Genomic DNA, 16,645 nt, shown 5'->3' with positions numbered 1-16,645 from the left:
AGAAAAAAAAATTTAATATACAATCATTGGATACTATAGAGACGTACAACTAATTATGAAATTGCTTCGGTCTTCTTGGGGTACTTTGGACGTTGTTTAGTCATAGTAGCAATTGCATATGAACTAGTAAGATTACTGAAAGAATTGGGTCCAGACTTGGTGATGCTAACAGTGGGGGAACATTGAGTTAAATTGATACGCATGTAGTCAAAAGTAACTTGAATTTGTTTATATGTATTACGCTTTAGATGTCTGGAAGTAAGTGCTAACCTTGGATACATCACTGCAATACTGGTTGCCTAACCTTTGGCGTCCGTTGGGACGGCGACGGGATAGCAACCATAGAGATATATTATTGTTACGTAGGGATGTCCACGAGTTACTTCACGCAAAGATCCCTGGTTCGAAATCAAATTAAAGAAAATAACTTTCGTTTACAGAAAATTACCCCTATTAAAAATACGCAAGTGTAGCTTAAAATAAAGTTTTTATTTGGATGTTATCCGAAGAATGTTACAAACTCGACTGACTTAAAAACATAATATCCAATATCTACACATTCCTTAAAACTGCAATACATTCTTATCATAGGTTTCAATCTCAAGTGGGCTGGCTAGTACGCCCATCATCCCTTCACCTTAAAACAACGAAAAACAAACCATATGGCTCGCCGTATGTATAGCAGAAATATCTTTTAAACACAGACACTACCATATTTTATAATGACTCGACATTCTCCCACCTTGGGGAATTTGACAAAATTTCTCAAAAAAATACAGAGAGTCACGAAAAATTACAATAAAATATCAAATAAAGTGAAAAGTAAAATATATCAAAAACAAACAGTCATGAAAAAATCAAGTCAAGAAAATGTCACTTGAATCTTACAGGAGTTTTAACTACCCGGCCACTTCGCCTACATCTTTCATTTAGATCGGGTGCTCTGCTTTTTGTCACTCCCGCACTTATTTCACTTGATTCTTCCTCAGCCTGGAGCTGACAACCGTTCTCTTGAGGCACTGTCTTTGGAGCCGCATCCCGTAGGGTAATGCCCTGGATATTCTCGCCAGCAGTAACTGCCTCCACGACTTCCACTGGGTAAAGCCTTTGCAACGGTCTCAGAAGTTGGCTTTGTGCTGTCGCAAGACGAACTAACCGCACCTGATTATCTCTACCGGGTAAAAGTTCAATAACTTTTCCTAAAGGCCACTGAAGACGCTTGATGTTTTCGTTGCCTACTAAAACGACATCCCCGATAGACACTTTAGACACTTTCGTCTTCTTCGTTCCCGCTTTGAGTTGAGCCAGATATTCAGCACGAAATCTTTTTCGCAAATGACTTCTCAACTCTTGCAAACGGCGTATTTTGCGTGTGAGAGAATTCTGCTCTAGCAAATCACAATCCGGCAACTCGTAACTGACTTGCTCACGTAAAAACATACCTGGCGTCAACGCGGCTAACTCAGTAGGATCATCCGAAATATACGTCAATGGCCGCGAGTTGACTATACTCTCACAATCACACAACAATGTCAATAAGTCTTCATAATTGAGAGACGCTCGACCCAAAACTTTTCGCAAAAGTCCTTTCACAATACCTATTAATCGCTCCCAAAATCCACCCCACCATGCAGCTGTAGGGGGGTTGAAACGCCACTTAATACGTTGTGTAGAACTATATTCCGCGATCATGTTCCAGTCCAATTGCTTAAGCGCGTTCTCAAGTCCCGTAAAATTCGTTCCATTGTCACTATAAACCGTTCTCGGGCGTCCACGCCTGGCAACAAAGCGACGGAAAGCTTGAATAAATGCATTTGTTGACAAGGAGGTAACGAGTTCCAGATGAACTGCGCGATAAACGGCACAAGTGAACACACAAATCCATGCCTTCTCGCCCGATTTCAAGTAAAGAGGCCCAGCTAAGTCCACCCCGGAAATCTCAAACACTGCAGCATCTCGAACTCTATCGGCCGGCAATGAAGGCGTTTGTACTTCGAACGATTTCCCATCTTGTCTCTTGCACACACCACATTCTTTTAAAATGGACCGCACAATCCGTCTACCCCCTAAAGTCCAATATTTTTCGCGGAGCAAACTAAGCAGTCCCTGTGTACCAACGTGACAAGAGTTTTTGTGTAAGCTCAAAATCAACTTGCGCACTATAAAATGTTCACCCGGAAGTAAGATAGGCAGACGAAAATCTTCCGTGTCAATTCTCTCGGTAACGCGAGTTTTTAAACGTATAAGTCCAAATTCATCGACAAACGTGTTTAGCGAGGAAATTCGTTTCGTATCTGAACCGAACGCTTCTTTCTGCACTAACTTCAACACAAACATTTCGGCTTTGTCGATTTCCTCCGCGACCAATTCGCCTGTAAGTTTTCCATTTGAATTTCTCGTATTGTAACAAAATCGTAGCGTCCAAGCCATCGTTCTTAACAGTTTTGTGTACTGAGAAAAGTAACGCAGGTGCCAATCGTCGGACGTCATATTCAATAGTGACGAAATGGCTTTTTTCTTTTTCTCAGTGCCGACTTCTTCTTCATCAACCTCTACTTTTTGTTGGGGCCAATAATTTTCGTTTCTGTACAACTATTCCGGGCCCTCCCACCATCGAGATTCGAACAATTGCCGAACACCACAGCCTCTTGATGGAAGATCGGCAGGGTTGAGAGAACCAGGCACATATTTCCAACACTCAGCATTGGCTAAATTTCTAATCTCCTGAACTCTATTAAAAACAAAAACAGACCAGTCATCCTTACGTTGAATCCAAGAAAGAACCGTAGTGGAATCACTCCAAAAATAAGACTCAACATGCTGAGAAAATTGTCTTTTGACTGACTGATAAAGTCTAGCACCAATAGTGGCTGCCAACAGTTCCAATCTAGGTATAGAAATCTTCTTCAAAGGAGCCACACGACTCTTAGCTGCTATAAGAAAAATCGAAACACCATCATTCCGAAGAACTCTCAAAAACACTACGGCTGCATAAGCTTTCTTACTTGCATCTGAAAAGGTGTGCAAACTCCAATGGTAAGCTTCAATGGGCCCAGCCTGGATCCAACGTGGAATCTCAATACTCGACAGTTCAGGAAGATGAGTAACCCATTGACAAAATTCCTCAGCCATGTCATTCTCGACTGGTGCATCCCATCCCAGGCGCTTTTCCCAAAGTTTCTGCAGCAACAGTTTAGGGAACAGAGATACTGGACAGGTAAAACCAATAGGGTCAAATATACTCTGAGCTACAGAAAGCATCAATCTCTTAGTTATGGGTTCTTTTCCGACCACTCCCTGAAAAATTTCACCATTGATTTTTAGTGTGTCTCTTGAGGAGTCCCAGAGAAGACCAAGAACAGGGACAACTGTTTTTGTACTACCAGAAGACTCCCACCCTCTCAAATCCATCTTAGCTTCCTCCATGATGGCAGTTGCTTCTGATACGAACTTTCTCAACTCATTCTCATCAGTAACACTAGTCACACAATTATCTACATAGAACCCAATCATAAGCCTTTCAATTGTATTTTTAGAGTACGGCATATCATTACAACACTTCTCCAGCGCCTTTATCAAATGAAATTCTATAGTAGCACCCAGAAGAAATGGACTACAGTTGACTCCAAAAACAACTCTCCTATGTCGAAATACAAATTCCTTTCCTTCATTGTTTACCCATAGGAACCTCAAAAAATCTCTGTCCTTCGAATGTACAGAAATTTGAAGAAAAGCCTTTCGAATATCCGACACAACACCTATTTTTTGTTGTCTGAACCGTAATAACACAGAAGGAATAAGTTCAATAAGATTAGGCCCTACCTCTAAACACTGGTTCAAAGAAGGACGACCCTGTTCATGAGATGATGCATCAAAGACTGGCCTAATTTTCGTGGTTTCGCTAGTATTTTTAATAACGGGCCTGTGAGGCAAATAGTGCACACAATTATTCTCTTCGGGATTATTTACTATTTCGATCACACCCTCGTTCAACCACTCATTGAATATTAAATTATACGATTCAAACAAATTGGACTTTTTCAACTTATTTAAAGTAGTATCTAACCTTCTTCTAGCGACAACTAAATTATCTGAAATTAAAGGATGCTTGTTCAACCAAGGTAACATAACCTCATACCTACCTTCGTTGTCACATCGGATAGTCTCATAGAAAAAATTCTTAGCCTCCTTGGCCGCCACCTCTCGTGTCAATTTTTCTACAGGATCGGTTATCCCAATAATATCAAGCTCCCAGAGTTTCGCCACAGAAGAACTATCAACAAACAACGAAATCAACATCATAGATGTGCTGAAATTAGAAGCAACTGCCGGCACCTTGCCCATAAGAGTCCAACCTAACAAAGTTTCAACTGCTACAAGACCACACTGTAACTGATATTTCCTCCCTGTATACAATTTGCCTACAACATCAGCTCCTAACAAAATCTCAATTGGTGCTATATGTCCGACATCGCTGAGCGAAATATTCATGTCACTAAGTTCCTCAACCCAAGGGCCGTGATAAACAGGAGAGACATCTGCACAAATTTTTGGTTGATCTAAGGCATCAAATGAACAAGAGTAAGCTCCTTCACTCGCAGTTACCTTGTATAATTTATGTCGTTGTTCAGAAGTACTTTTACCGCCAAATAACGTATGTACGATATTTTCCGTTCCTTTAGCAGAAAAACCCATTTCTTGTGCGGTACGCTGTAAAATATATGTTCTCTGCGATCCAGTGTCAATAAGTGCCCTTACTTGTTTAGTACCATGTGCACTTCTTATGTTTACTCGCAGAGTTTGTAAAAAAACCTGTGTATTATTCAAATTCGCAAGCGTCTGATCCTCAGTCCTATTTTCTTCCGAGCGGCTAATACTTGAGGTCGATGTATCAATTTTGTTAACAGGTAAATCAGGACACATCAAAACAACATGGGATTTACAACACAAAATACAATTCAAACGTGCTCTACATCTCTTCGAAGAATGTCGCACCTTCAAACATCGAAAACAGGCTTTCTTTTCTGACAATGTTCGTCGTTTCTGTTCCATAGACAATTTTTGTGCTTTAAAACAATTGATACTGTCATGCTGTCCTTCGCAAAAAATACACCTGTCAACCTCATAATTTACCAACCCAGCAGCGGTCGCTGATGGCTGATCAGTTCCTTGCTTCGGTGATTTTATATTCTTCTTTTCAACCAGGTTATTGGATTTATATTTATTTTCAGTCGATAAACCAAAACCTTCCGTTGCTAAATTAATTTTTTGTTCATTTTGAACTTCATTTTGTAGAAAACTCATTAGCCCACTTAATCTTGTCTCCAAAGTTGAAACTTCTGCAGATTCTTCGACATTGTGCATGGATACGGAACCAGAAGGCCTTAAAAACTGTGAAGATCTATGCCATAGTCTGATCATATCCTCCGGTAAACATGACTCAATAAGGGGATACAATATTGCCGCATATTTGTCAGCAGTTATGCCTAAGGTCTCAAGTGAACGAAGTTGACTCTCTATCATATCATATAGTGCAGAAACATTACAAGAACTACTAGAAACTCGACTCAAAATTAACTTTAAGAGTTCCCTAATATATACTTCAATCTGGAGATCCTCTCTGCCAAACCTAGACTTCAAACTCTTTATAATTTTTGAGTAATTATCGGCTACTGCAGGAAAACTCTCCACTAAACGTCTGGCCTTACTACCGTCTACAGTGGCTTGTCTCAAATAAGCTATTTTGTCGTTTAAATCAATCGATGGATCATCATGCACTACTCTGAACTGCGACCAAAATGGAAGCCAATCTATCAAGTCCCCAGAATATTTCTTGAATTCGATTGGAGGTAATTTAAAACTGCGCTTACCTTTTAGTTATGACTCTGAACTTACTAAACTGGGTCTGTCTTCAAATTTGTACTTCAGTTCATAGTAGCGTGTGCTGTATCTATCCTTTGCCTCCATCTCACTGATTAATTCTGCTTCGGAAGCCTTTTCGACCATAGCTTCAAATACCGCACTTTCCACGACACAAAGCTCATTGTACTTAACTTGTAACAGTTCCCACTGTACACTAGTTTGTTGCCAGGGTCGAGTGTCCACCGTTTCAGATAACAAATTGTCCAAAACATTAGCAGCTGTCGTAAAAACAGTACGAAGCACTGTTCGGCGTTTTGTTTCTAATTCTAATGCCATATTTCTCGCTTACAAGGGTAACAACTTCGGCCGAGCCTCACGACAAACGAATTTATTCGCCGGAAAAAAGTTTACACTAAATACATTTAAGTCCTTATCGCGGTCGCCAAAATGTTACGTAGGGATGTCCACGAGTTACTTCACGCAAAGATCCCTGGTTCGAAATCAAATTAAAGAAAATAACTTTCGTTTACAGAAAATTACCCCTATTAAAAATACGCAAGTGTAGCTTAAAATAAAGTTTTTATTTGGATGTTATCCGAAGAATGTTACAAACTCGACTGACTTAAAAACATAATATCCAATATCTACACATTCCTTAAAACTGCAATACATTCTTATCATAGGTTTCAATCTCAAGTGGGCTGGCTAGTACGTCCATGATCCCTTCACCTTAAAACAACGAAAAACAAACCATATGGCTCGCCGTATGTATAGCAGAAATATCTTTTAAACACGGACACTACCATATTTTATAATGACTTGACAATTATATTAACATAGAGTGAGCCTACCTTCCGCGCTTCCTGACGACAAGATCTCATGGACTGGTTTGCGGCATCTCTTTCTAACACATTGTACCGAGAAACGAAACTAAGATAACATTAAGTGTGAGCATAGGTACGGAAGGGAAGGACAACTTCCGCAGCTTTACTATGCGTAAGATTGAAACAGCACTAATCCAAATAAAAAAGATGGTGTCGTCACTTCGCTCTGACTGACACTCTCTCTATGCTAATATATAACTCTATGATAGCAACAGTGAAAAACTATTGATAGTTTGACACTGAATGTGTTTAAGTTGGAAGATTATTAAGCAAAACATCTCTTACTGACTGAAGTTACAGCTTGTTCTTGATGATTAGCACGTAACACAAATGTTATTAATCACTATTTGAGCGAAAACTAATTTAAATAACTAGTATTTACAGTAATAATTACAAATTTCGGCACCAATTTACAGATCGATACATACACGTTCTGACATACAGAAATTTGCTGAAGTTGAAAACGCATTTTCTGTTGATGTAGGTCTGATGCTTTTTTTAGTAGGCTATTGATTATGTACTATAGAAAGGAACTACAACGTTAACGGGGTTTTATTATTTCATATGGTCAGTGAATCTCTATATATGAAAAAACCGCGGAGTGCTACCATTTAAAGGGGTGCGTTTTTGAGAAATGGGTGAATTAGTCCCTGGGCACAGGTTACATTAGGGTGAGTTCTATGCACTTGTGGTACAAACACGCCTACATAAAAATTTTTTCTGGTTAAATTTTCTATCTAAATATAACTTTTAAAAGTCAAAGATACATTTTTTTACAAAAATATATTCAAAACAAAAAGCACAAAGAAACCCAAAAGAAAGAAATTTTGTTTTTTGTCCCATAACTTTTGTCCACGGGGATATAGGTATAGATATTGCTTCACAGAAAAAAAACTTACATCATTTGTCTTTAAAATGATGTTTGGTCGAGGTCATTAGGATTTACAGTTTTCGAAATATGATTTTTCAAATTTCACCAATCACCGCAATTTTGGGCAATTTTCCTTGTTATTTCGCAAATATTGTTCTGTAACGTTTTTCTACGTAACTTTGGGCATATGCAATGGTACATGTAAGAGGAATAGAAATCAATTGTCTTTAAAATGTTCTACTGTATAATGTTGTACGACTTCTTTTAAAGAGGTTATCTTTTCCAAGACTTTATACTTTTAACGAGTTTTTATATGTTTTACGATTATTTCTTAAATTTCCCATTATAACTTTTTTTCTACATTTAGGTATAGTATAGTATATGGCTTAACACCCCATGTGGGGTTTCGCCGCTTTCGCTTTCTAGATCCATTTTACGGGGTGGATCAGTCCCCATGATCATTGTATTTGTTCACTAATATGTCTCCATTTCTTCCGGTATATTGCCCTCTCTTTCCATTTTGTAATTCCTGCTCCTCTTAGGTCCTCCTCTACTTCAGTTAACCATTTCGATCTGGGTCGACCACGTCTCCTTTTTCCTCCTGGTTGCCACAATATCATAGCTTTTGATACTGATTCTGGTCCTTGTCTCCATATGTGACCTAGCCATTTGGTTCTTTGTACTTTTATTTTCTTTACTATATCTTCACCATTTAATTCTTCTAAAATTTCTTTATTCGTTCTCCTTCTATAGTCTTGTTCTTCGATTCTCACTGGACCCAGTATTGTCTTTATTATCTTTCGTTCATTTATCCTTAATTTCTCTTCTTCTTTTTTTGTCATAGTCATGGTTTCTGTTGCATACATCGTTATTGGTCTTATTATTGTTTTATATATATTCATTTTTGTTTGTTTGGTCAATATTTTACTCTTTAGTAGTTTTCTATTTGCTTGGAATACCCGGTTTGTCGCAGTTATTCTTTCTTCGATCTCCGTTTTCCTTTCCCCTTTGTTATTTATCATAACGCCCAGGTATTTAAATTTCTGTACTTCCTCGAATTTTTTATTTCCTATCCTTACCTCTCTGTTTTGTTCTGCTTTTCCGAGTCTCATTAATTTTGTTTTCTTTTCATTAATTCTTAGTCCCATCTTCTTTCCCTCTTCTTCTATCTCCATTAATAATTTTTTCATGATTTTTCGTGTTTTTGGTACTATCGCTATATCATCTGCATAGGCGATTAGTTGGTAACCTGATGCTCTTAGGTTTCCCTTATGGATCTTTTTTAACACAAAATCTACTGTCAGGTTAAATAGTGTTGCTGACAGTGAGTCACCTTGTCTCACTCCTTTATTTATTTCGAATTCTTCTGTTTCCCCTTTTTGTGTTAGGATACTTATTTTTGATTTATTCATAGACATTTTTATTAGGTTTCTTAGTTTTTTACTTACTCCTTGATATTTTAGGGCTTTCATTATTTCCTTTCTCTTTATTGAGTCAAAGGCTTGTTCAAAGTCTATAAATAATATTTCTATTTCATGTTGATGTTCGTGTGCTTTTTCCATGATTTGTTTAATGGTATGTATTGCATCTGTTGTTGATCTGCCTTTTACGAAACCGCATTGGTATTGTCCTATGATATTTTTTGTTTCATCTGTTAACCTTTTTTGTATTATTGACGATAATATTTTATAGGCAACGTTTAATAGTGTAATACCTCTGTAGTTCTTACACTCATGCTGGTCGCCTTTTTTATGGATCGTTATAATCTGTCCAATTTCCCACTCGTTCGGCATTGTCTCCTCTTTCCATATTTTCTTAATCAATTCATGTATTTTTTCATGCAATATGTCTCCTCCGTATTTTATTAGTTCTAGATTTATTCCGTCCTTCCCAGGTGCCTTTCCATTATTCCCTGTCGTTATAATGTTTTTTACTTCTTCTAATGTTGGTTCCTGTGTGTTCGTTTCTTCTTCGTCCACGTCTTCTATTTCATCATTTATAACTGGTTCAATTAGTAATTCTTTAAAGTGACTTGTCCATATTTCTTTATACTCTTTCTCTTCCTCGACAATTTTACCTTGTTTGTTTTTTATTCCTTTTAATTTACCTTTGAATGTTCTATTGTTTTCTTTTATTTTATTATAGAATTTTTTTGAATTTTTGTGTTGTATTTTTCGTTCTCTATTTCCTGAATCTTTAGATCTATCCATTGTCGTTTTTGTTTTCTGTTAATTTTTTTGCCCTCATTTCTCAGTAATTCGTAGTTTTCTCTGTCTTCTGCCGTGTTCGTTCTTATCCATTTTAATCTCGCTTCCACTTTTTTTTTTCATAATTTTTTGACATTCGATGTTGTACCATTCTTTTTTCTTCTCCTTCCTCTTTTTGCCAATTGTTTTTTCTGCTGCTTCCTGTATGGCGTCTTTTATGCAGCTCCACTCCCGTTTCACGTCGACACATTCTTGATTGTCATCCATTCTTAGATATTTTTCCAGTTCTTCCTGATATCTCCTTCTTACTTGCTCCTCTTTTAGTTCTTCAATGTCCCATTTCGTTTGTTTGCTTTTATTTTTACTCCTGCATGTTTTTTGTTTTATTTTTGCTGTTACCATGAAATGATCTGAGTCAGCACAGGCTCCTCTGTAGGATCTTACGTCCTTAATTGAAGATTGTCTCCGCCTGTTTATCAAAATATGGTCTATCTGAGATTTAGTTTGCAGATTTGGTGATATCCATGTTATTTTATGTTTGTTAGGATGCGGGAACTTTGTACTGCTTATGACCATGCCTGTTCTTGTTGCTAGGTTGCATAATCGTTGTCCATTGTCATTTGTCCTTTCATGTATTGTGTATCTTCCTGCTACAATTTCTGTGTATTGTTCTGTTCCTATTTGGGCATTGAAGTCTCCCAGTACCATGATCGTGTCTTCTTTGGGTATCTTTTCTATTTCTTCCTCTATATCATCGTACCATTTTTCTTTTTCTTCTCTGTTCGCATTTTCTGTAGGCGCATATACGTTTAGTAGTGACAAATTGCTTGGCTTTGCTTCTATGCGCAAGTATGCAAGTCTGTTACTTATCGGTCTAAATTGTAGTATTTTTTGCCTTACATCTCCGAGTATCATAAATGCTACTCCGTATTGCCCTTGTCTTTCGCTCCCTGAGTATTTGAGGCTGAGGTTTTTGTTTTCTAATTCGCCGCTTCCTTTCCATCTGGTCTCTTGTATGGCAGCTACGTTTATACCGTATCTTTTCAGCTCTCCTGCTATCTCTTCCATTTTTCCTGTAGTTAACATTGTTCTTACGTTCCAGGTGCATATTTTCATTATTTTCTGTTTTCTTTTTTGTTTCTTTTTGTTTTGATTTTTAATACTATTCCTAAAATTATTATTCCCACCACCAATCGTATTACTATTATAATAATTAATATTTATTTTCGTATTTCTAAACTTATCACTACTTAATTCTATACATTTTTTGTTAGTGTCCTGTTCACTTGCAATATCTTCTCTCCCTGTTCCTCGGATGGTCCCTACGTCGTTTCTTCCGTGTGACTGTGTTAGTTTTTTGGAGTCGCTATTTCCATTACCTTTTCTTCTTTCTGGTTCCATCTCCATTCCCTTCCGTCTACTGTAATTTTATTATATCCCATTTTTACTATTTTCCCTTTTTCTCTCATCTCTCTGCTTATATCTCTTAAGGCTTTCGCTTTCTGTTGCTCTCTTTTTGTGAGGTCTTCTGTAATCCATATTTTCTTATGCTTTACTTCTTTTAGCTTGCTTTTATTTCGTAGTATGGTTACTTTTTCTTCTTCATTTCCTAATTCGACTAGGCAGGTTTCTGTGCCAATTTTTTGTGCTCTCTTGATATCGGTCTTAATTCCTAGATGGTTTTCTAGCATGTTTGTCATTTCTTGTTTTAGAGCTATTGGATCTTCACTGTCTATAATTAATCCGCTTATGATTAGGTTATTTTTTCTTTTTTCCTTGTCTAGCCTTTCCATTGATCGTTTAAGATCAGATAGATCCTCTGTTATCTTTTTGTTTTCTGCTTTGAGCATTTCATTCTCTTGTTTTAACTCTTTCCTCTCCTTTGCCCATTCATTCTTCATATTTTCTATTTCTCCTTTTATGTTTTTTATTTCTTCGTTGTTTTGTTTTAATTCTTCTTTTACCTCCCTTATGTTGTTTCTAATCTGCTCATTTTCTTCCTTTAATTCCGTTTTCAGTTCTTTTATTTGTGTTTTGATATCCTCGTTCATTTCTTTTAACATTTTCTTTATTTCTTCCATTTCTTGTTTTTCTTGCTCTTCTTTGCTGTCCTTTGGTGGTGTTCTTGTCGTTGATTTGCTTCTTTTAAAGACTTCCTCCTCGTCGAATGAGTTTTCGTGTTCCGGTTTATCTCTTTTGTTGCTCACTCGTTTAAGCTATGTTTGTCGTTGTTAATTGAATTTTAACTTTTACCAGGATAAGTTCTTCCGCTGTGTTTGCTAGATACAGATCAGGCGTCCCGCTCACCGCAATCATGAGCCTACTCAATCCAACCCACGGCCGATGCACGAGCTAACCTTATCTACATCAACAATCTACCTCTTTTATCCTTTATTCAATTAACTAGTCTTAATTGCCTATACTTTATAAAATAATTTAATTATTTCAAATTTTATAATTTCTGCTTATTTTTTCCAAGCCGGCTCTGTTTCTTTCAGGCTTTTATAATCAGGTTTTGAAACCAATATCAACTTTTCCTTATCTTTAAAACCTAATTAGCAGAAATTTACTGATAATGATATGGCAATGTAATTTTTATTTATTTGCAGATTTTAAATTTTGAAAAAGCATGCAACGACTTACGTTTAGCTCTACCTTTACTCCCACTGCACTACTGCACTTTAACTTTACTACTATGATAATCTACTTCTAAAATTATTTTTGTTAACACTACTAAAATTGAATTTTGCTAGGAGCTAGTTTCACTGCGTGTTTACTCTTTCCTTATCAGGACCGGACCCTACATTTAGGTATATATTATATAATAAAAAAGAAAGCTTATTCTGTTTACTTTAAAATGGTGTATTATAAAAAATTCTAGGATTATTTTTGAATGATATGCTTTTTCAAAATGCAATAAGTACTTGCAACGATTTTTGATTTTAGGATTATTTTTTAAATTCCTCATTATAACTTTTTTATGTGATTGTGTGTTATGATTGAATCTTATTTTTTATAGGTAATACTTTGGACCCACTTAACTCGGCCGGACAAACTTCCAAATATGGATTAATTCCAATATTTACTGTCAAAGCTCCTGCACCACAAGCTTTGCTTGAAAAAATAGCATGTAAATGTACCAAAAGATGTACAAAAAACTGCGGTTGTAGGAAGATAGGAATTAGTTGTTCCATATTCTGCAAAGGGTGCATGTGCATGGGTACTAATTGTGGGAACTCTAAGATAACTGATTTTTTTTTAAATGTCAACCTTTAATAGTTATTTATGATATAAGTGTTAAAAGTACACGTTTAAGGCACGCATGTGAAAGTTTGCAGAATGAGCGATAGCGAGTTCTGCAATTCACATGAGTGCTTTAAAAAATGTACTTTTTAACAGGCGTATCATACAATATTTTTTCTACAAACGTAATTACAGGACAATATCTACAAAAACTTTTACTTGAACGTGACTGACATATTATATTATATAGAGTATATATTATAAAATATTATATAATATATAATATATTATATAATAATATTATTTTATTTTTATATTATATTATAAAAATCGCTAAAAGTATAAAACCTTGAAAAACCATAATCTCTTTAAAAAGAAGTCGTACAACGTTATACAGTAGACCATTTTAAAGGTAATTGATTTCTATTCCTATTACGGGTACCATTGCATATACTTAAAGTTACGTAGAAAAAAGTCACAGAACAATATTTGCGAAATAACAAGGAAAATTGCCCAAAATTGCTGTAAGTGGCGAAATTTAAAAAATCATATTTCGAAAACTATAAATCCTAATTACCTCTACTGAACAACATTTAAAGAAGAAATATGTAGGTTGTTTTTCTTTAAAGCAATATCTATACCAATATCCTGGTGGACAAAAGTTATGGGACAAAAAACAAGATTTCTTTCTTTTGGGTTTCTTTGTGCCTTTTCTTTTGAATATATTTTTGTAAAAAAAAGTATCATTGACTTTATAAAGTGATATTTAGATGGGAAATTTAACCAGGAACAATTTTTATGTAGATAAGTTTGTACCAAAAGTGCATAGAACTCACCCTAATGTAACCTGTGCCCAGGGACTAATTCACCCATTTCTCAAAAACGCACCCCTTTAAATGGTAGCACTCCGCGGTTTTTTCATATATAGATGTCCATTGGCCATATGAAATAATAAAACCCCGTTAACGTTGTAGTTCTTTTTAGCTATCTTATTTTGAATATAATCAATAGCCTATAGTGCAGGTCATTTTTTTTAAACGTCCGGTCAGCTGATTTGCAACAATATAATAACGTATTAAATTTCCTATGTACTAATTCTTCATAAACATAATTTGAATTCAAAATAAATATTTATGTTATAATTCTGGTTGCTTCTAAATGAATTAGATCGTCACATTAACAAAAGAATATTTATGCTGACTGATATAATACATTCTGATTTAACGCCAAAATTGAAATGTTTAAAATATTGAAAAAGAAATATTTTAAGTGGAATGATTTAAATGATTATTAAGCAGACATAGATAATTAAAGTATCAGAATCATTTATTCATTGTGAGTTAGTAATTCATAATTTACAATAAAATATTTAAAAAAATTCCGTAAAATCTGTAAGGATTCCCGGGTATCGGGGTTTCCATTTTTAACTGATTTTCCGGCAAATTTGTCCAGGGAATTTTCCGGGAATGCAGCTCTAGTCTTAGTAGACTCATTCTAACAAATTATGATATTTTAATACCTGATCGGAGTTTGACTGGTCAAAGCCCGATTTCGTGAAATTAAGTTTCGACGTTTTGCCTGACTATATCAGTCTCTCCTAGGTTTGACTAGTCAAAGGCCGAAAATGGAATTTATATCGGGGTTTGACTAAGACCGTTGATCAGATCTGAGGATTGACTAGTCAACCCTAGGAACACCTGAATTTCGGGGATTGACTATAATATGTAATTCTTATATTATGCTTTTTTTTCAGGCACATGTATATGCTTCGACATACCTACAGAGAAAAGAAAATGCACACTAAAGAGTTCCTTAAGTCTTTTGTAAACACTGAAAAAGTGTTAACACTTTTCAATCACTACCCACTTGGATGTCTTAAACCTGGACCTTGTCTCAAATATCATATAGATTCCGAAGACGCACATTTGCAACACTACAGAGAAAATTGTAAAATCAAATGTAAAGGGGAACAACAATCCATTGTAACCGATGAATCAATTTGGAAATATAGAGATATACTTATAAAAAGAGTAAAGGATACATTAAATAATACAGGACTGATTAAAAAATAAACAATAGTATCTAACAATTTTTGTTATTATTTTTCTATCACAAAAAATACTGGATCCTTTGTATAAGGTGTATTTAAAAGACCACAATAGGGGTTACATCACAATAACAAAACGGTTTCGGATTAACAAATAATCCATCACCAGTGTTAAAAGCCAATAGCAGGCATGCGTGAGCCACCAAAAAGTTATGGGTAAAAACCCTTTAAATGGTACATTTGACATTTAAATTCAACTTGAGTTGACACAAACTTGAGTTGACATTCAACTCTCAATATGTGAGGTTCGTCCCATTCACATTACATTCACGTGGATGGGTAATATTCAGGAATATTTGCAACATCCATTATAATTATTAACAATATGTAGTACCATTTAAGATTTTGTAACATTTAAAGGGTTTTTACCCATAACCCACGCACGCCTGCTATTGGCTTTTAACACTGGTGATGGATTATTTGTTAATCCGAAAACGTTTTGTTAATGTGATGTAACCCTTATGTCTTTTAAATACACCTTTTACCTTTGTAATTCTTATTCTTGTAGCTTTCTATTGGTCAGAATTTCTATGAATGGAATAATCAACTAAATTTTTTAAATAGACTGAAAATGACAGGATTTTTTTCGTATACACCGGTATAATTTTTTTGTTTGCAGGCACTCTCTTATTTTACTCAGATGTATAAACCGAAGAAAAGCCATCAATAAGCAGAACGTAACATCCTATTGACAAGTTAATTCGTTGAACAAATATTTACCGCGATGGTTAAAATATTAGTAGCCGTTGGCTACTTTGTGCTTAGGTTATTCTTTGGAAAACAACTCTTTACTTTACGATGTACCAACTCTTATTGACTTGTCTTTTGAAATTACTTTTCTGACAAATGGTTGTTTTAAAAGATTATTATTTATTGTTGCGACGTCCGAAAAATGGGATTTGTTGCTTCTTTCATAAACCGATTTCATTACGGGACTATCCTAGTTAGTGTAAAAGTAAAAAATTCATAAACTTTTTGGGAATTTTTAAAATAAAAGTCCTGTACCAATTGTTTGGAAAAATGGCATGAGTATTTACTATAAAAAGAAGTATGTACATGCAAATTAATTTCCATAAAAAATATTGAAAATTCAATGATTTATGCGCCATCTACTGGCACCATGAAAATAAAATCATGGCCCCATTGCTGCACTGATTGGGACTAATAGAGATCCTGAAACATAAAATTTCAGAGTGATAATTAAAATACAGTGATGAGCGCGCTAATAACCGGCAAAATAGCACAAAAGATGGAAACCGTATTAAGTTTTGAGATAAAAAGAAATGAAACCAGCCGAACTGGGAAATTTAGCGATATTAACCTTAAAATTTATATTTTTAGGAGGTTATATTTAAAAAAAAATTTGAAGAAAATTTTCTGTGTAAAAGATATATTTATTTAAAACGCCAATAAAAGGCTATATTAAAAGACAGAACGTTTTTGCTCTAAAGAGAGCATCATCAGTGTTCTA

At 35.4% G+C, this 16,645-nt stretch overlaps 1 protein-coding gene across 3 annotated transcripts in view; it reads left to right on the top strand.

The window, feature by feature from the left end:
- The window catches only part of LOC114342798 (uncharacterized), a 72,807-nt gene extending 57,651 nt beyond the window's left edge, over positions 1–15,156 (top strand). For all 3 annotated transcript variants that reach the window (XM_028293609.2, XM_028293600.2, XM_028293603.2), the window contains exon 8: positions 14,821–15,156. In XM_028293609.2, coding sequence (XP_028149410.2) covers positions 14,821–15,139 — 319 coding nt within the window. In that variant the 3' untranslated portion in view covers positions 15,140–15,156. The remainder of the gene's footprint in view (positions 1–14,820) is intronic.
- The last annotated feature ends 1,489 nt before the right edge of the window (positions 15,157–16,645 follow it).

This window comes from Diabrotica virgifera, chromosome 3, assembly GCF_917563875.1.
Source record: "Diabrotica virgifera virgifera chromosome 3, PGI_DIABVI_V3a".
In the NCBI taxonomy this organism is placed as follows: Eukaryota; Metazoa; Arthropoda; class Insecta; order Coleoptera; family Chrysomelidae; genus Diabrotica; species Diabrotica virgifera.
The sequence above is the reverse complement of the archived record's forward strand: the minus strand, read 5'-3'. Positions and strand labels throughout refer to the sequence as shown.